Source organism: Anabas testudineus, chromosome 10, assembly GCF_900324465.2.
Source record: "Anabas testudineus chromosome 10, fAnaTes1.2, whole genome shotgun sequence".
In the NCBI taxonomy this organism is placed as follows: domain Eukaryota; kingdom Metazoa; phylum Chordata; class Actinopteri; order Anabantiformes; family Anabantidae; genus Anabas; species Anabas testudineus.
In genome coordinates, this window is record NC_046619.1 from 13,325,835 (window position 1) to 13,346,870 (window position 21,036).

Consider the following 21,036-nt stretch of genomic DNA (forward strand, 5'->3'; position numbering starts at 1 on the left):
ATGTGCTGTGTTTATCCCAATAATCCAAATCTCAGTAATAATTTAGACTGATAGTCTTCTGAGAGCTTCAATTAAAAAGCACGGCGTTAGAGTTGGGATACAGTTTGGATTGTGGGTGATTCCACTCACTTTGTCTGGTAACTCCACCTTGACTTCACAGCGATGAGATTTTCCAGTGTCTTGGTGGAAAAAGAAGCACAGCAGATAGGCATTGATGACAGATAGACTCGACTGTACAGCACAGAACAGATCAGCAGAACAATCTGCACGCTGGGAGGCCGACACTGCTGCCGGCAGGAAGACAGGGTTTGGTGGTGGGGAGGGGGCCGTTATCAAGACAAGAAAAGGCATGACATCCGTGTATGTAGACAGATTCAATATAGACAAACAGGTAAATATAGTAAGCGGTAAGCTTGAAGAATCAGACAGGCTCTCAGACGATTTGTGGTGGCTCTTGTTGACAGTTGTCGAGCACACCTGCTCTTCAGGCCACACCTTGTCTGCCACTGTTTACCCACTGCAGCTTACTGTGATACACCTTCATGCGACTGATTCCTTCTAAGCGCTAGCTTCATTTTGGCTAAGTGGTAAACCATTATATACATGCTTTTCATTTTTTAGAAGTCTGACTGCAGGACCTTGTTGTTAGCCAATAATCCTGTCTACTTTTGATCGCTTGATCTTAAAACTATCAATGGTGCCAAGGTTGGTTTATTGGATTTATGTACAGTATACTGTCACACCACTGTCTTTCATAACAGAGGAAAGGTTTTTTACATTTGGTAGGTAGAAATAACATTTCAGACCGTCTGAACTTGGCATTCAAACACTTACTTATTAAGGCAGTTTGTTAAAATGTCTAATGCACTCTGTAGCAGCCTAATATGTAATCAATGCTGAGTGACATTTACATCAATATAACATTATTCTGTGTTTTTCATGTCTGAGATACCATGCAGTGCAGAGCATGGTGCACTGGGGAAAAAAAAAAACATTACAAGCTGTGTTTTTGTCAAACAGGTGCAGGACAGGCTGGCAGAGAGCGGCATGCCAGAGCAGTCTACTGGAAATGTCTGCAAAACCTCTTAACCTGTGCTGTTTTCCTGCACACACAGTCGGCACACCCACCTCCTCAGAACTGAGTCATGTTAATTCTCGGACATGTTTTTTTGCAGTACACGTCTCCGTCTATGTGTCATTTGTGCAACATGTTAACTACCAATAAATAACAATAGGAATCCCTTTACATAGACAGTGAAGACACGGGCACAATCTTGTAATTAATCCAGAAGATTAAAGCCTGATATCGCTATTATAATAAACCACTTCTCCCCATGTTTAAATCTATTAATATTCTAACTGCTGCCTTTGGGCCTTTATGCAGTTGAACATGATATTACCTCCCTGTTTTACTTATTGATAGTAGGACTTTTAATATCAACTGCTTTATTACCCAGAGTTGCATCAGTTCCCAAAATAAGAAAATGAAGAGCTATTGTGGTCATTAATTCACTCATCATCCCGGCTGAAAAGCTGCCATCATCTCTGTTAATGGGAATTAAACAGTTTTGTGACCTGAGCGGACAGTAGCGCCGGTTGCCACGGCAACCAATTAACCTCATTATATTTAAAGTCGATGGTTGCTGCGCCCCAGTTTGCCCTCAGATTGAAATCTGATTATCCAATAAACCCTATGAATTAGTGTGACGTCTGAACACTGTTGGGAGTTATTCAGCTCCAGTGGCCGTTCGGCGTAACGTGTCCAGCTCTCTTCAGTCCAACGTGTTGAAGCCTCTTTGCTTTTTGTATGGTAGGAGGAGCCGCTTTCCTGTCATTGTCTGGCTCTTCTCTCCCCACCACCACCACCACCACCTCTCTCTCTCTCTCTCTCTCTCTCAGTGTGTCTCTTTCCCTCCCTCATTTTCCTAAAGTTGAATATTCCTCTTGCCTGGGAGCTGTCGCCGGCGGAGCAGCGCAGCGCAGCGCACTCACTCAGCGCACCTCGGCTGGTCTTTTTGCGCCGCGCCGCGCCGTGTGGAACACACTTGGGGAGTCCCAACTCGGTTCAGCCTCCTCTCCCTCTCTCTCTCTCTCTCTCTGTCTCTCCACCCCTCTTGTGTTTCTCTCAACTTCATTCCTGGCTACTTTTCAAGATGACTGAAGAAAAGAGCGTTCGGCATTTAAAGCTGGTAGGTGTCTGAAACCCCTCCCCTGCGCACTGAGAGGTGTCTGCCTCGGTCTGGCTGTGCGCGGTTCAGGTTTGTGGCGGCCGCGCAGAGCGCAGACACGCCGGGGGTGAGGGAAGCGGCGGTTCTCTTCCTCCACCATCCATCTGGGATTTTCTTGATGCGTTTGCTTTAAGCTGCTTTCTTTTGAATGGACCCGAGTCAAACGCGAGCGAACATGTTTGAGGTAGGCTGCTGGTATAATGTTCAAACTTAGACACTTTGTGCTTTGTGGACAGTGTGTTGTCATGTGTGTGAGAAAAATAATGAAGACGCACGGAAACCATCAGATGTTCTGCCATATATGGATAGATTTCTGTTGCTGATGGACAGCCTCTTATGGAAACCCTGGTTTGGAGGGAAAACATTACATTTTTTTTTATCCAGGATCGTGTCCAGCGAATAAATAAAACCTTCCCTGGGAGTCCCGTGAGACCATAGAATGGCCACGGACCATAGTTTGGGTATCCCTGCTGCGCACAGGATCGCAGATTGTTATTATAGTGACTGAGCACAGAGACTCATGTGTTGCTCATGTGGAATATTTTTTCACGAACTCGTGTAACCCTCTGCTTATTTTAAGTTTTACAGGCTTAGATGGGGACCTGAAGGCTTCCTGGGCTTTTTGCTTATTTGCATTTTATGAGGAATACTTCAGGCTCCTTATGTCTTTTTCAGACTGTCCAGTTTCTTCAAAGTATTGCAGTACTACTACTATGACTGGTATTATACTGTTATACTATATATTGTTGTTGTTGTTTAACATTTATTGTTAAACTATTTGTTTTAAGGGTTCCTTAAGATATGAAACTGATGAATGATTAGACTTTGACACAAATACAAATGTCATTTCTATGTAGATGAATCCACAGTCCATCTATTTACGATTTAAGCTGATCCGCAGCAGTGAACACAGACTTCAAAATCAAACACAAATCTGCCACTGGGTGATGCTGGAGTAAGCCACTGCCCCGGAATTAATACCCTGTCAAACTGTGATGAAGTGCATAAAGTTGTCACGAGCGTGCTGAAGTGTCACCACGCATAATTCATGTCATGCAGTGCTGAATGCCAAACATTGAACTCATCCGAGTTCTGATGACCACGCTGAGCTCAGCTGACAGGAAGAGGAGACGTGCTTGTTGGTAGGCTGCTGTGCATACCTCTGAATTGGAGTGTTGGAGAGTTTAACAGGAAAGGTGACCACTGTTGTTGTGAGATGAACGTCTGCCAGGCTTAAGTACATCTTAAGTGCTTCGCTGCTGTTATTTGGTTTTTACTGAATGTTAAGACCTGCTTCCAGATTGATACACTCTACCTGCCTCTTTCACCGTAAGACCCTGCCAGCTGTTCGAGTGATGTAAAACCACGACGAGGTGAAGTAAAAGCACCAAGCCAATCAGCCCTGTGCGTGTCCTGTAAGTGCACTGTAGCAGTAGTTTACCCGGAGCTGCCCTGTCTTGTACCATTACCCAACATGGTTCATCAGGCCGATTACACATCAGCACACTCATGTACGCTTCCATCTCAAATAGACAAGAACAGATTCAGTGCTTTAGGCTGCCACTTATACTGTACCTTGAAAAAAACACATTCTCATTCCTGACTGCCTGTCTTTAGGGCTGTTTTCCCGGGCTCTCTCTCTTTCTCTGTCCTCCCTCTCATTTTCAGTAACTCAGATTTTGTCTTGTCCTCTCCTTCGATCCAACACAGAGTCCCTCTTCCTGCTGGCAAATGGTGGGCGCTATTCTCTGTTAGTACTTCAGGGTACATTGCAAAACTCACTTTTTTGTGTTTACTGTACCTGCCATTCACCTATTTTGGGGCTTTTTGTTAATAGTTGTCTTATAAAGTCGCATCAGAGAGGATTAAGAGAAAGTACTAGCTTGAAAGAAACATCGTTTACCAGTGATATATGAGGTCAGGTCATACTCAAGGTACAATGATGTGTGATGTTTTGACAGTTTGGTTTGAATTGCTAAAGGCTTGACATTGATGTTGTCACACAATTGAGTTTAGGTCAAAAGTTTGTAAAAAGAAAAAAGAAAAAGAATATTGCAAATATCAGTTTGAATGGTTTCTTTTGTGCAGTAAGTGCAACAGTCTGACCGTAAGAGGGTGTTAATAATACAGCGCATTAGTTCTCGGAGTAGAAGAAAACAGCAGCAGACATGTAATTGACCTCGTTTTGTCCTTAACTTCCCGCAGTCAGTCTAAAAAATATGTCTGATTGGCCCCCTGGCCATTTTTTTGACTAAGTGACGAGTGGCATTCAGCTGATTTATCAAGGTGCAGGTACTTAACATATCATAAATTATATTGCTTTTCTCACCTTTATTATGCTCCTGAAAAGTCCTTGAAGACATTTAAATAAAGTCTAGAGTTCAGCAGCTTAGAAATAAGCCTAGTTAAGCAGAAAACTCTTTTTTATCTTTATTTCATAGGTGACATAAGTCATATATTTAATTCCGAGGGGAACTGAAAGGTCTTATAAGTCTTCCATTTGCCTTGATGAAACTTTAAAACAGACAACTTGATCTAAAGTTGGTACTGACATGATGGCGGAACCACCACAGAACATAGAGTAGGTGTTACGTGTATACTAAGGTGGTCTGTTTCATGCAACTGAGGCACATACCAACAGAAGCCATGAATGCACCCCTGATGTTTTTAAATCCCTGCCCTGTACTCCACCGCTTTCCATTCGTCACAGTGTTCCAGCTTTCTGCAAAAAATCCCGACTGCATTAAGTCCACTAATTCTTCTCAACGGTTCAAATAAATCATTTCAGCTGGCAGAAATGGTCCCTTTAATAAACCTCCTGAGGTTTTACCCTCGACCTTGTTGTTTGTGCACATACGGGTAGTAAATGAGCTGAGAAGATCCTTCAGTATTAACAAATGCTGGGCCTAAATAAATAGAAGCCAGATTAGTTTGGATATGCTATTAGGCAATTAGGCTTCAGTGTTTGTGTTATTGTGGAAGGATGAAATGCCATTCTTTTTGTTGGAATAAGAATGTTGTTGTTTGTTGTTTAAGAATAATAATACCTAAGAGGGGATGGTTTATGGTGGGTACAAAGGTGTTGGTAACTTTAAGGTGTAATCACAACACTAAATCCTGTTAAGGTGACTTGTGTGGAGCAGTTTTTAGTACATCTTTTAATGTATGTCTGTAGATTGTATGCTGCAACAAAACCACAGGGGTCTGTAACAAGCCTCATATTAACCACAAGAGTTGGCACAACAAAGAAGAAAGCATGACTTTCTATATATAAAAGAAAACAGGTGGAACTGCTGTTACGTCCCTTGGCTCTAACCAGCTATTGTTCAAAATGAGAATAATCCTGTTGACAGCCATGTATTAAGAATAAAATGACTTTCTGTGGAGTATTTGTTAATAGAGGCTTTCTGTAGGTGATATAGAATTCATCAAAGGGTTCAATAGGGAGTTGAGGCAGACATAGCATAGACGGATGTGTGGTTGACAGATGGCCTCCTCTGTTTTTGTCTCCAGACTCCTTTGATCTTCTCATTTCGCTGAGTGCAATGGAGGTTTCTGCCAAGAGAGGCATAGCCTGTGCTTCTGCATTGCACGTACATCAGTAAAGAGTAGTGTTGCCTGGCACCAACTTACAGTTTCATCTATCTGGTCAAATGACGCGCATCATTTTTCGATCAGAAATGAGGCACAGACAATTCAAATTAGGGAAACTGAAGGAAAAACATATATTATGAGATCTTAAACCTGAGATTAATGTATGTTTTTATAATTGTTAAACTTTTATAGAAGCTCAACACTGTACAGGCTTGCATACTCAGCTATCAGTCTGCTGAAGCCGCCAAGGAAGAACATGCAGCACTTTTTATTACATGACAAAGTGTAATGAGCCTACTCAGCCTACTGCCTGTGCAGTGCATCAGTGGCTTTGCCTTCAGGTAACGTTGAGTGCACTGTGCCTGCAGAATATCAGCAGTTAATAAATTTAATTGCTATTCACTGAATGAGCTTTCACTTAGTTGATATCACTTGAGCTTGTACGGTTTCTGCAGCTGCAACACAGCCGAAAGGACTCCTACTTGGATGTGCAGCTAGATTCAGGCCTTTGCCTGTGCTATTGCTCTGAACTGTGCAAAAAAACATTTGGGTCTAAATCCTACGAATCCAACCAGACGGTAGGTAGACCGAGCTTCTCCACTTCAGCCTCACAGCAGCAGCTGAGCTGAGGAGGGAGGCAGATCTCCCACCACGCTAGTTAACAGCCAGCTGCCTGTGTATAAAGCTCCTACAGCGACACACGTGTTTCCCATGATCTCACCTGCTGGCACTGGGAGCTTGGATCAGGCCCAGCTCTGCAGTCATGCTGCCCATCCCTGAAGCCTCCCTGTTGGGAGGAGTCATGGAGACATTTAGAGTTCTACCCAGGTAGTGATGTGACCCAGGGATAAATATTGTGCCTTTGTATTTAAATATCATGGTGTGCGATCTAAAAATGTCATGGAAGATTCTGCAAAGTGCACAATGTTCCTTGGCACAGTGCACCAAAATGAACTTTCCAGTGTGCCTCAATTGTCACTGAATTAGAAGATTTCCAACCATAGTAAAAACCTGTTACCAACTAGTACGATCTTTATTTCCAATCCATTCAACAGAGCCATGTAGCTTGCTATGATAGACACCTCCACTCAACAAACTAATGCCAGCACAGGCCAGGAAGCAGTTACGATAAAAAAAAAATACAGGGATCAGGCACAGAAACACGGGCAGAGAGAAAGATGTGAGTATAAAGACACAGGTCGAGAGGTAGGTGTGAACAGAAGGAGGCGTGAAAAAAAGATTCTCGAGCTACAAGGATGTTTGTAGGATTCTGTGGAGGGTTAATAGCTACACGGCGTAGAAAGCAAAGACAAAAAGAGGAAAGGGTAGAGGAGGAAAAAAGACAGTTGATTCCTCAACTGACTCTCTCACACACACACACACAAATACAGACACATAACATACTGTCATCCGCCCACCAGGCTTTTTAAAGATACACCTTTTATCTAAAAGCAGCTGTTTTCCTCTTGTGCTGGTTTATAGCTTAGATGCAGTGGTCTCTAGGAACACCGGATTTTCACACATCGTATCGTAACGCTCTCAGTTCCTTAAAATATGAAATTGCTCCACTGAAGTTGACCACTTTCTTCAGACTGGTCATTAACATGAGTAGGAGTTCTTATAATCCTGCCTCCAGACAAATTGCTCTTTTTTTTTTTTTTAGTCTCCGGGCCATCGGTTCAGCTCAATACTCATACAGCAGTAGGCATTGTTAACCTTCACAATTATTCTCTTTACTTTTGCAGCGCCCCGGGGATTGGCTATTTTTAAAATGCTGGCAATGTTGGGCAGCTATTGTTTAACTAACAACCTATTGATTTGTGTCGGCTTCAGCGTCAGGGCTACAGTAAGAGGAGGAGGGGGGGGTTGTTTTTGTTTCTCTGTCCACAAACGCATAATTCAGAATGTGGTAAATATGTGAAAGCTTTCTCTATGCATTAGAATTTTTCCATCCGCGTATTAACATATTTGATTTATATACTTGCATTATACATTTGTTAATAAGACCATTTCATTTATTGCTGTTGCTTCATGCACCATCATGAACAACACTTGTGTGTGTCTGGCATTACCATCACTGTGGAGTAACAGCACTACAAAGTCATTTACGGGAAGACTAAAAATAAGATAAGTGTGGCTGTTAAGAAGCCTCAGACTGGCTGAAATCATAGCCCATTGAGTGATTTTAGGAATCCCATTGTTACATTGCATTGCCTGTGTTTACTGCTTTGTCGGTGAAGTTATCTACTCCTGAGAATTAGAGTGACTGTTTGGCCCCCGAAAATGACTGTTCTCAATGATTATGTGTTGCATATCATTGCAACATCATTGTTGTTGCTGCAGCTGCAATCAGCAAGCTCAGATCTGCTTTTGGACAAATCGTTTTGTGAAGCAGTTAAATCTCCCAGGTTATACACACTGGCACTACTACTAAAGGTCTCATAGTAATAATAATAATAAAAAAAAAACATCAATCCATCAAACAACTGTCTGAGCATGTCGACTATGTAATGAAACAATATGTCTTTTCATCACTGGCAATATTAAGATTCTTGATCTCAAGAAGGAACAAGTGAATGTTTATCAGTAATAAATAAAGCTTATTGAGCAAACTGCTGACATTTCAGTGCGTTGAGCCTGCTGAGCCAATCGAACAGCGGCCAAGAAAAACAAAGGCTCATACTCTCCCCCCTCGAAGGAAATGCCAAACATTACAGTGCTGTATAAATAGAAAGGTCTGACTTTGAGCGAGAAGGAGGACAGGAACCCCCTCCCTGGGGTCACACTGATGGCAAGGTCTCCTGTCTCTCATCCACTCTCTGCTCTCTTGCTCTCCGACTTTATTGCTCTTTGTGTTTGTCTCCCGGGGTGTGTGATCTATTTTAGAGTTGATTTCTCTTGACCTTGTTGTGTTTTTTCATCTCTTTTGGTTTATTTTTTACCTCTCCGTCTCTCGCTCTGACACCAGGTTATCACGAATAACTGAACAACCTAGTAGCACATCACAAACACCTCCTGCTTTATTAATGGCACCATCTACTACAGCTGAAGTGGTAAATGGCCTTCCTGGATGTATTATGTTGGGAGGGAGTGTGCAGACTTTGACCCAAGGTGAATGCTGTACTTGTAGAGTAAGAAAGCCTGCGTGTGGCCGCTGGCAGCTCAGTGCATTTTATTTTAATTTAATGCCTATAATAAATTTCTCTTTGCTTCTGGACAAATGCAGCTGATGTAGAGATAAATTCTGGGCGCACAGGGTCCTACAGTGTGCAGCTTAAGGTGTGGCAGTCAGGCACTGAGGGCGCCAATCGCTGGGATTGAAAATTCATCAAGGTTTTAAAATATTAAATCGTCAATTTCATTTTGTCATTTCACACATTTTTTTCCCCTCTTTCCACGTCTATTGAGAATCAGAATTGTCCCAAAACTAGGTTAGTCGCTCCAACTGTGTGTAATGGGGTTATGGATGATTCAGCCGAGACAACTCCAACAAGGTTTTCATCTGTGCCATGTTTTGTATCAGAATGAATGTATTTACCTTGTATGACTGCACAGACATGATGTACAGACACCAATACACATAGGCACGTGTTCGCTACCAAGTCATTTTTACTCTTTGACTCTTTGTCTTGCGTTATGTCAGGTTTATCACCACAGAGCTGCAGAATTTTTAAATGTAGCTGTACAGCTGTCGTACAAGACGTCATACAAGTAGCCTTTAGTATTGACCAGGGTGTGTGCCTCCCATTCGAATCAGTAACACCAGCTTGGACAAGATCATTTGCTAATTGATATTTTCAAGATACTGATTAATAGGATGGCATCTCACAGAGCAGTTAGCCTGCTCATTTAGAGTACAAATACGATGCATTTTGACGTGTCAGCTATTGTCAATCTTTACACAGAGTGCTATTGTTTTCTTGCAGGTCCTTCCAGGCTATTATAAGTATACAGGGGCCAGGAATGCAATTTCTTGCTGAAAAAATCCTCTATTTGGAAGCTGAAAGTGCCATTTACGTGATGCATAGATTGCTTTTTCCCACGATGTAGGGAGAATTTGCATATTTATAGAAAATTCCAGTAAAAGGTAAGCCATTAACTTGGTGCGTTGCTCTTGTACACATACATGCACACACGCACATTCAGACAAAACTATAGAAACACTGAATGCAGATTGTTGTCAATAGTCAATAAAAGCATGTTGGTTTTCTACAGGGCAAGACAATAGATTTCTTAAGTTCTGCAATGTTAGCTTTTTACATTATTTTAGTTTCTGCAGCGCATGTGGGTGAATTGGTTTATCACAGTTCTGTGAGGCTTAGTCATAGAAAATAAAACCATGTTTTGGGCACTGTTCAAGGTGAGCTGGCTTTGAAATGTCAATAATCTTTTTGTGTGAAAGCAAACTTAGTCTTAATGCACTGAACAGCCAATTTAAGGCTTAGAAAGCATTTCCTACAATTTTAAACTGCTGTCAGTAAAGTAAGTGGGACAGAGCAAGCTGTGCGGATTGAGGGAGATATATATATATTTACTTTAGTCAGTTTTAAACTAGCAGGAAGTCCTGTATGAATGCTACAGAAAAAGAAAATATAAGAACAGAGGAATTTTATGGTACTGTCCACTTTACTGCAGTCTGTCGGCAGTCTACCCTCTGGGTTTGAAGCCTATTTACTAATTTATATTTTTGCCTTTGTTGACGGTTAGAGGTACCTCAGTTCTTCCCTTCTATGCTCATCCCTTCCTCCCCCTCAGCATGCTCAGCTGCGTCTAAATATCTAATAAGCTGTTCTGCCAACTTCTGATCCTGCGTTTGTTCTCACCTGGGCAAATGCACATGAATAATGGAAGCAGTTTGAAGTGAGGCAGGGGCATGGATGCTACACAGTGTTGTGCTGAGGCCTGATAAGGCTCTTCACCACAGCAAAAGAGCCTCAGAGAGTTGATGAGACAACGTCTAACAGTATTAACTTTATTACCCACAGGCTGCCAAGCTGTAACAGGCAGAAGTATTAAGTGGAGGGTAAAGGAGAGGGTGTGTTTTCTAATCACTGTCACAACCCTGTGAAAATCTAATTTCATTTTGCTTTCAAGTATAAATGTATAAAACCAATTAGCAAGCCGGGCTTGGCCTCGCACTTGACAAGCATTGATTGTTTATTTCATTTTCACTGTCTTGCATCAGCAAATGTCCATCACACAATAGAGTCCGCAGTACTACTGCAAACAGGCAGATAAAACAATATAGGAAACAAATATAGCCGTGGGAATAACAGTGGGTGTGTGCAACTGCACACACTGCTGCACACCACAGTGAAGTCTTTGAAGTCGGGAACACTGTGAGACACACCTGCATGTGAACATATGTATAGACAAAACAAACACTGGTCAGAAATCAGAGACGCTTGCAGCTCTGTACACATGTACATATGCAGCTCTACATACAGACAATGCACGTGCACGCCCACACCTGACACATAAGCCACGATTAGAAAACAACAGCTACAGAAGCGATTAATTTTGTGATTGCATTTGTCCATTTGTATATTTACTAAACAGTGTCTGTGACAGGCCTTAGTTTGGATGGCACCCACTATGCAGATAAACACATTATGGTGCCAATATCATTCATGCAGAATGTCTTCTGCTGTTATTTGTTCTATAATATGGGAGTGTCTGTGACATCCGCTGAGGCATAGTGAGATGAAGTAGGAGAACTTGTCTCCAGAGTTTCAGTCCATGTTTTTTTCCCATCAAGAGCTACAGTGACACTGATAACCAGGGCATTGGGGGAACTAAGTGGTGCTGTGAGTCACAGCTCTGCCTGATGCCTTTATACTTTACTGATTTGGTGGCAGAGAACAGACTGACCTTGAATCTGTTCAGATGCTTGCTGGGCCTTTGAAAAGTGGATTTTGTTAAAAACTGTTAAATGCTTCCCTACTAAGGGGGGATACATCTGTTTCAGAGAACATGTGGCTAAATACAAACACACATAAATACTGAAATTGTTGAATCACTTGTGTTGTAGTGTTGCACACTGGAATTGAAATTGAAAAACTGTCGTGTAGCAGTGAGGGGGTTAAGCTTAAGCCGGCCTGCTCAACTGTGCCGAACGTGAAATGGAAACACCGGCTTGGCTGTATTACTGTTTACATTCTATGAATAGGAATCACATGTTTGACGAAACCAGTCCATCCTGAGGTCTGCTGCAGAGCAAAGGGGGAGAGAGAGAGAGAGAGAGAGAGAGAGAAAGGCTGGAAAAGAAATGCTGCGAGAGGAAGAGAAAGGAAGCACTAAGTGGGTGTAGGTGGGAAAAAGAGTGAGAGTAAAAGGAGAAGCGGGGAAAAGATGAAGGGGAACAATGAGAATAGAGGGAGTGACTGGAGAAACCCAAGCTAGTTTCACATATGCTCAGAAAGTCTTTTTCATCTCGTGAAACAGCTGCTTTGAGACACATGGCTCCTGTCAAAGAGTGCGCTGAAATGTAATACAACAAGTTAATGTGCTGCTTAATCCCATGTTTATAGTCACATGTATGGTTTTGGTGTGTCTCTGCAACTGCAGGGCTCTCATTATGGGGGCAGCCTAATTTCCTATTTCCAAAACCACACTGTAGCGGTCTCCTGATGATGTCTGGCAAAACTCTGCAGTGATTGGTCCTGACATGTATCATATGCACGTGGGTACTTTTAACCCCAGTAGCTCAAATGAATTGCTGTCTATACAATGTCAGCGTTTCAGTCCACGAACTTAGCTGAATTCTTTAGAATGAGGTCCCTTTTCTGTTTTGGTTTAGGTAACTGCTCAGCTGAGATGATTAGGATAGATGCCACCTTTCAGGAAGGAACTTTAGAGTCAAACGCGCTCACTAAAGAAAGCATTCATACAGCAGTGCTGCCTTAAGGTCGTTTTATTAGTTTAGTGCTTTATTTACTTATACGTGTGCACCCTTAATTAGTACCTGTGCCACGCCAAAATGTGTGAAGCCGTTCTTTGTGGAAAGACTTGTTGACTCCACGTGTACTATTTGGTTAAAATGTAACGTATGACGTAACGAATGAAAGCTTCTTGTTTAAGTGAGAAATACCCTATGAAATGAAACCACCATCTTACTGTGCCACTGTTTTTCTATTTTCTTTAAGGCAGTTTTAAGGCAGAGAAATTATTTTACTTGTTATGAGTATCTCTAACATTTTTCCGGTTTGGACATGATTTAAAACATTAATAGCAACTGTTTTATCAACAGGTTTTATGCTATTGCCAGGTGACACACCAGTGACGTTTAGCTGGCGATGTTGTTTTCAGCTGATGTGATTTTTTCTGGTCAAAAAGGAAAATAAGTTGTCAGCATGAAATCAATGTGTTGTCTTTACACTTTGTTTTTGTTTAGGGTTCAATAAATGGAATATATTGTTTTAATAACTGAGACGTGCTGGTAGGTAGGTTTTTATTGCTTTTCGAAAGAAAAAACTTTCTTTTTTAAGCTAAGATAATTGGGCTTCACTTTTAAAATACAAACAGGAGAGAGATCAGTGTTCTTATTTATCTGTCAGCAAGAAAGCAAGTAAACTTATTCACCAAATTGTCCAACCTTAATTTCCTGTAGGTGTGAGCTGAAACAGTTGGCTTAGTTAGCTGGCACTGCTTTATTTCAGCTTTCCTCATAACAAGTGGTTGTCAGATGGATTGTAGAGTTTTGAGTTTTTACATTCCCTCTCAAATCTCCATCACTTGCAGTATTAAGGGACAGGAATTGTAAACTAACTCGCTGCCTAAGGCTTCAGCTAACTGTTCTTTATACTGTCTGTTTGATGGAAAATGTCTCAATTATTTTTAACCTACTGCCTTATACCAAAAAGCAAAACAAAGAGGCATTTCGGTCATGATGAATGAAAGCTTTTTTCCTGTTTGTTTGTTTCTTTTTTTTTTTTTCATAATGAGAATTCAAGCTTTAATGTCCCACAGGGGAAAAACATGTCTAGGGTGAGTTTTCCTAAGTCGCTGCAAAAGGAAGAACACACACCTCCTGCTGCTGTTGTTTACTGTTGCTTTGCTCTGTGGAGCCTTTAAAGCTCAACTGTGTGATTTTATGTAACTCTACCTTTATTGTGATAAGCTTGTGTTTGACAGACTCCAGTAGACACTGCTGAGATGTTGTGGTTGAAGGCGTGGGGTGTGGTGCTGAGGGTGAAGGTTGGCAGACACACTATCCATCAAACAATAAAAATAAAAACTGGTGATTCACTGTAATTGGTCACAGTGTTGAATCAGTTACCAGTGATGAAGGCTTCTGGTATGTTTGTGTGTGTTTAAGTGCATCTGTCATTAGCTGGCGCTGTGTCAGCGTGCTTGTTTGGGTTCAACAACTACATATACACATCGATGCAAGCATGCTCCCTGTTAAGATCTGTATAATCTATTATCCTGCTCTTCTGCTCTGCAGAGTGATGAATTCTAACATAGCGCCTAGATAAGGTAGTGCTTGCGTCTATTCAGTATTATCAGGATATCTTTTGTATTTTCAACTTGTCTGCTATAGGGGCAACAAATTGGCATTGTAAATACGGAGTGAACATAAAATTCATCTTTACAAACCCTATAACCTGCAAATATAGAAAAAGGCATCTTGATTAAATATAATTCAAGGTAAAAGGCAAATAAAACTGCTGCAGTGGAAATGTAGCTGTGTTCTCGATTCGGCAGTCTAGGTGTGGTGATTTGTTTTGACTGGTGACCCGTCATCCCAGCATCATCAGGCGTCCCTTAAGCTTCCGTCTTGGTTGTGCAGCTGTGCGACTACAATCCAGTGGGGAGCAGTTTGGTTTTTACAAGTAGATTGTTTATACAAGCATAATCACTTTTGTTCCACAAATACCTTTTCTCTATGCGTGTGTCAACAATGTGAGGTCATTCTCATGCATCTGTACGTCCACATGGGTTTGATTTTGAATGACGGATTTTTACAGTGTGGCTGTAAATTGACAGAGCTACAATGTCACTGCTGTGTTTTCTATTTTGAGGGTATTCCTCCAGAGTCGTGTTTCTTACACTGGTAGGGGAATTCATAACTATAGCGCTGCCACATTTACATGAAGTCAGTCACACACAAACACTGTTTGTCACTGAGTCTTTGCATTGACACTGAATAAGCTAATAAAACGTTTTTATAATCTTTAATAAGCAGTCATTTTCAACTGTCTTCGTGACCTTTATAATTTTGACCTTAACAGTAGCAACCTAGCTGTTAGATTGTCCATAAACATTTTTTTTTTTTTTTTTTTTATTTTTCCCAAAGAACAGACCCAACATATCTCTTTAAGCATGTGACCTTGTGTGGGTTTATAAGGATGTCGGAAGCAAAAATATGAAGCATAAGCAAATTAGAATTCATAGTCTTGTGTGTATTTGTGTACCAAAGAAAATAATTTATCTAGTCCTTCCTCTTCAGACAGACTAATGAATCATCATCAAGAACTCTCAGACAAAAAAATCCTGCTACGATAATCAACACAATAGATTAAAGTGGGTGCCTTGCAATGTGTGTGTGTGTGTGTGCATCTGCTTGAATTTGTGTTTGTCTGTGATGTGTGTGTGTGTGTGTGTGTGTGTGTGTGTGTTTTTTTTTTTCTCAAGCACCAGCTCAAGCTGTTCCCCTTCCAGATGGGGCACTTCACCTTAGCAAGAATGGCAGATGAGGAAAGACAAGGAGACAGAAAGAGTTGGTTAATGTGCAGGTCTGGTGTGTGTGTGTGTGTGTGTGTGTGTGTGTGTGTGTGTGTGTGTGTGTGTGTGTGTGTGTGTGTGTGTGTGAATGGTTTTATGAACTTCTGTGTGTTCTCTTCCTGTCTGCAGAACAAATGCCTTTACCATAAAGCCAGCGGTTTGGTCTCTGATAGCCGACACAGTTTCCCCAGAGTGACATCGCTAAAGCTTAATGAGCCTGCTGATGTTGTGTTATAGCTCGGTGTTAATTATAACACCATGCACCGTTAAACACAGTCACATTAGCATCAGCATAAGCAGCACTGTTGAGCCCTGTCCTACAGGGAATCGAGTGAGACTGCTGATTCAGTCAAGACATGAATTGGACAATTGGAAAAATGTAGGAAAACAGTCAACATCCGCTGTCTATTGATTTGAGTGGTTTAATAACTGAGAGTTATTTATTTATTTTGGTATGATACTGCTTTCTTAACAGATCACCATAACACCATATTTGTAAGGATAACACATGGTTTATGTCTCCAAGTGGAACTGGAAACAGTTGGATAAGCATGATTTGTTTCTGATTAACTGAGAGAGAGAGATTCGAAGCGAATCATTGCATCAGTTTAGTTAAAGTTTGCATTGTTGTACTGTACAGTAGCCTAATGATCTTTAGTCAGTTCATATCCTGAGAAGCTTAATGAATATGTCTTTTGTTTCCTGTTGTTGACATATTTTAGCACTGCAATGATATGGTGCCTAAAGCTGTTTCATTCACTGTAGATGCCAGGCTGTGGAGAATTACCTCATATTTGTACCTTGACTTTTCAGACCATGGGACCTGCAACTTTGCTTGTCATTGAAAGGTATTGAAAGTTGTCCTTGCCTCCCCTCTCCACCTTCCCCTACATCCTGTTTCTCAGTTTCTTTGCCCTCGTTTGCCCCCAGTTATCAACACTCTGAAACAGTGGAGACCTACTTAGATCCACTGTTGGTTTGATGAAGCAGAACTGTTGTTAGCTGGCTTCTGAACTCCCCCTCTCTCGTTATCCCTAACACAGCCAGACTGTGTGATAACAACCATATAAAGCAGCTGATAAATAGCAGCCAAGGTGAATATTGGAGGACATTATTTGCTTGTGCAAACGCACACACTGTTTTCTCACAGAGAAATGACTAAAATGTATACTCTTATGCCTCTCCCCCTCTCACACACACACTTATTTGCACAAAGCCCATCACCTTTTATCATTGCAATATCTGCATGATTGGGTGTGAGCAGTTATTTATTTCATTTCCACATAATGAAGCTGCTGCATGCATATAACTACTTCCTTCAGTTCAGCGCCTATCCCAAGCACTTAGCCGCTGCTCAAATCATGTTTGCTTTGAACACAGCTCACAGTCGAGACACAGTTTCTGGTGCAACAGAAGGGAGGAGACTTGTGTTAGTGCAAATGAGTTTGAGCCTCTGAACTGTGTTTCTGTCTTTATATAGCGCTGTCTTTAGCTGGTCTTTTGTTGGTTCCAGAGATTATGGGTGGATCTGTACTGCTTAGTTCTCAGAGCGACTGACTGCACACCACCAAGTTAGGATGGTGTCACAGCATAATAAAGTTTTTACAAATGGGCTGTGAATGGCACAGCTAATTTGATATTCTCCATTATGGGCAATTAAATAGATAAGGAGGAGAAAGTTTTGCCTTGTCCAACCGGTTATTTTTCCCACAACAGGAATTTTGTTATTCATCTGGTGTCAGGCTTCTGTAATTAAGGTCTTAGCACAGACATATTTTAGCTGCACTATACATACTACGTGTTGTTGGATTCGTATAGTTGCATTGACAGATATGTTCTTGGGGAAGACACTAACACGACACACGACCCACAGCCTGTTCAGACAGACCGTATTTACAGTGGCTTAGTATAATGCTTAATTTAAGGTTTAGATTTTATTCTGGGGCTCCGCTGATATGATTTCCAAGTTAATAAAGTGCAAATGCCTCCTTATTCAGCAGCTGCATTGGCCTTGAGACAAAAAAATGGTTCATTTGCGCTCCTCTGTCTTTTAGGCATCCATTCCCCTCAGCCCACTCTGTTCTGCTCTGCTGGCTCGCAGTAGGCTTCCTATCAGCCAAACATTGCCCAAAAGAGTGGTTGTCAGCACCACCCCTATGTTTTGCTGGCTCTGGATGCTTTCTCAATAAACTGTATCAGTGTAACATCACACAGATATATGGGTTTTAATTTGAAATGTAGCTTGTTAATTCGAGCTATTTATGTTTGGGTCAGAATATGTGGTAAAGATGAACAATGTAGAACAATGTGATGTACTAAAATGTTAACCTGTGGTGCTTTTGTGGTACATCTTACATACAAAAAGCTCTCCTTCACAAAAATGTGTCACCTGTAGGAATATAGTTTATTCTCTCATTCATTCAGTCATCGTCATTTTTATAGCATTAACTTAATACATTTTGGACCAACTGTGGGCATTAAACTTAATAGATGAGCCATGTAATAAATACAGTAATCAATACAAAACAATATCTCATATTTTACCGTAATGTTCCTGTGCCTAATTCCTCCGTCCAGCAGGTACAGACATATACACACATGCAAACACACATTCACCTCACACACAGATTCACCTCATCCTTTGAGTCTGTTACTTTGCAGAGGTATCATCAGAACACAAAAAACATAATATGACCCCTCTAAAGCTTCATGTCAAGTAACGTGTTCAAATAGAAAAACAGTTGGATCCCTCAGTTGGAAATATGTTTTTTTAGTCTGAATAATGTATGTGCTCAGCTCATGTTACATGCATGTATGAGCATGATTTATGACATCATAATTGTTTTGGAAACTAACCCCAGTCTAATAAGCAACCCACACCCTACGCGGATGAGAAGAGGAGTTTTGTCTTTTTGCTGCTTTTTTTGTGAGACGATCACATATGATACACAGGTTATTATTAAAAGCAGACTAGGTTTAAAAGTCTTTATGCATGACTAGAGGGGACCTTGACTGTTGTCCCTTATATAATATGTTTTAGTTGAGTTTCATGTTTTTTTAATCTGTGAACTTGGTCATCTTTATGTACACAATATTCTAAGCTTCAGAGAAGTCACTCATACAAGTTTAAACCCATTCTCAAAGGTGAAAAGTACCTTTTCATTGGTCATAACCACTAAAAACTAGTCATCAGTAAATTCTGCATGACTGTCACAAAGGGAGACCAAGGCAGTCTTTCAGGAATGACCTTGCCTAGTGAAATTGTCACTGTCAGCTATGTGGGGTCGCCCAGTTTAATAATGTAGTTTCACGGTGCTTGCTTTGTTTCTCTAAAAGGATTTAGAGCCACTGTGAGCTGTACTCTTATACCAGTGGATCAGCTCAGGTGAGGCGGTTATTGGTGATTTCTCATGTCAGTGGTTTTAAGGCCACCCAGGGAAGACAGCGTAATATGCAGGTTGCCAGGCGCTGAGATTTGGAGGACTTGGCATGATCTAAAATAAATTTCCCTGTTCAGACCAGATTGTTACTGTTGGTATTTAAACTGTTGATGGGACAGTGTTGTAAGTCCTGAATATGCTGAATTTTGCACAGACTAGTCTGTCTCCGAGCTAATACCGGACTCCTGATTCAGTTAAAATCAGAAATAGGTGAATGTGTAGTTGGTTTCAATTTCTCCTGCTCTGTTCAAAACATTTTTACTAAGAACAAAAGCACGGTCAAGTTGACATTCCTGATTAGTTAAATTTGGAACTGCAATAGTCATAAATACGTTTTTTTCTTTTTTGTGCAGGTAACTGGCCAGCTTCTGTGGGATTTGATGTCACCTTTAGATTGGTTCAACTGAAGATGGAAACACTGGAGTCTGAGCTGACCTGCCCGATCTGCCTGGAGTTGTTTGAAGATCCCCTTCTCTTGCCCTGTGCCCACAGCTTGTGCTTTAATTGTGCCCACCGCATCCTGGTGTCTCACTGCTCCACTAGCAAGCCCCTTGAGTCCATATCAGCCTTTCAGTGCCCCACCTGCCGTTACGTCATAACGCTGAATCACCACGGCCTGGAGGGCCTTAAGCGCAATGTGACGCTGCAGAACATCATTGACCGCTTCCAAAAGGCCTCCCTTAGCGACCCCAACTCCCCCACTGAGAGCCGGCGTCTGCAGCCGCAGCGGCCCTACACCGCCACCATTAGCGGTACAATAGCTGGAACAATTGGCGGCGGGGGTGGCACAAGTGGAAGTAGCGCGCGCGGCAGCCCGGCCACTTCCAGCCACTCCCACTCGCACGCCAACCACACCAACCACATCAACCACACCAACGCTAACCACAGCCCCGGTGTCGTCGCCAAAATGGATCCACGCATCAGCTGCCAGTTCTGTGAGCAGGATCCGCCACGTGAGGCTGTCAAGACGTGTGTCACATGCGAGGTATCATACTGTGACCGCTGTCTTCGCGCAACGCACCCTAATAAGAAGCCATTCACCAGCCACCGCCTGGTGGAACCGGTGCCAGACACGCACATCCGCGGTCTGACCTGCCTGGAGCACGAGAATGAGAAGGTCAACATGTACTGCCTGGTGGATGACCAGCTCATTTGTGCTCTGTGCAAGCTGGTGGGGCGCCACCGAGAGCACCAGGTGTCTTCCCTCAGTGAACGCTTTGACAAGCTCAAGGTAAATCCCTCATGTCCTTTCCAATTTGCAAAGCATGACGTATAAACATATAAAAGGTAACTTATGTGTGCCACTTTGACTTCACAACCTGAAACAGGATTTCACTGAAAAAGATTGATGATTTACTGCTGAGTGTTGAAGCTGTTCCCGCCCTAACAAAGCTGTTCTTACACAGAAGCTGATATGTGATATCTTTTTTTTGCAGTTTGCCAAACAGCAAAATCTTTAATCCATTCATTTTACCTTGGGGATGTTCATTCTGTTCATTTCTGTTGACTATGAACTTTCAGTACCTCCACAATTGCATCACACACTCACACCAGCCTTTGTTCAGCAAGAAGGACAGAAAGACACATGGCAAACAGAGAGCGAGAGAGAGAGAGACAATTGGGAGGGTGTGCTGGTGAGAAGGGCAGAGAGAGACGGAGAGCAATAGAGAGGCAATCATTATAATAGTCGATGAGCTGGCATTCCCTGTGGCCACTGAGCTTTCAGTGGCTATGCGTAAAGACTGGGACTGCTGAATCAGGCTGAAAAACAACAGAGGGTGGAACTAGTTGGAGCCAATTTCACCACCAAAGACCTAAAGCAACCAGCCCCATCAGCTGACCTGAAATTTGAACCTAAGTGTGTGTTAAATATACTGTATTTGCATCTAAAACATTTTTATGCCCTTTTTATACCTCTTTACCCATTAATTTTCCCAAAATGAAACTGAAACTGTACCTAACTAACTATATTACTAACTGAATACTAGTACGTTTAAAATCGATTATCATTTTAGGATTGCTTCTGTGAGTTGAAAACATTCACCTCT

General features: G+C 41.8%; 1 protein-coding gene across 5 annotated transcripts in view; it reads left to right on the top strand.

Annotated features, from left to right (window-relative positions):
• Positions 1 to 21,036, top strand: part of mid2 (midline 2) — a 116,397-nt gene that overhangs the window by 37,424 nt on the left and 57,937 nt on the right. For 2 of the 5 annotated variants that reach the window (XM_026358314.1, XM_026358319.1), the window contains exons 1-2: positions 1,931 to 2,189; positions 19,342 to 20,219. In XM_026358314.1, coding sequence (XP_026214099.1) covers positions 19,398 to 20,219 — 822 coding nt within the window. In that variant the 5' untranslated portion in view covers positions 1,931 to 2,189; positions 19,342 to 19,397. Of the gene's footprint in view, positions 1 to 1,930; positions 2,190 to 2,220; positions 2,413 to 19,341; positions 20,220 to 21,036 lie in introns of those variants that run through there. The other 3 variants (XM_026358317.1, XM_026358318.1, XM_026358316.1) reach the window with 2 other exon arrangements.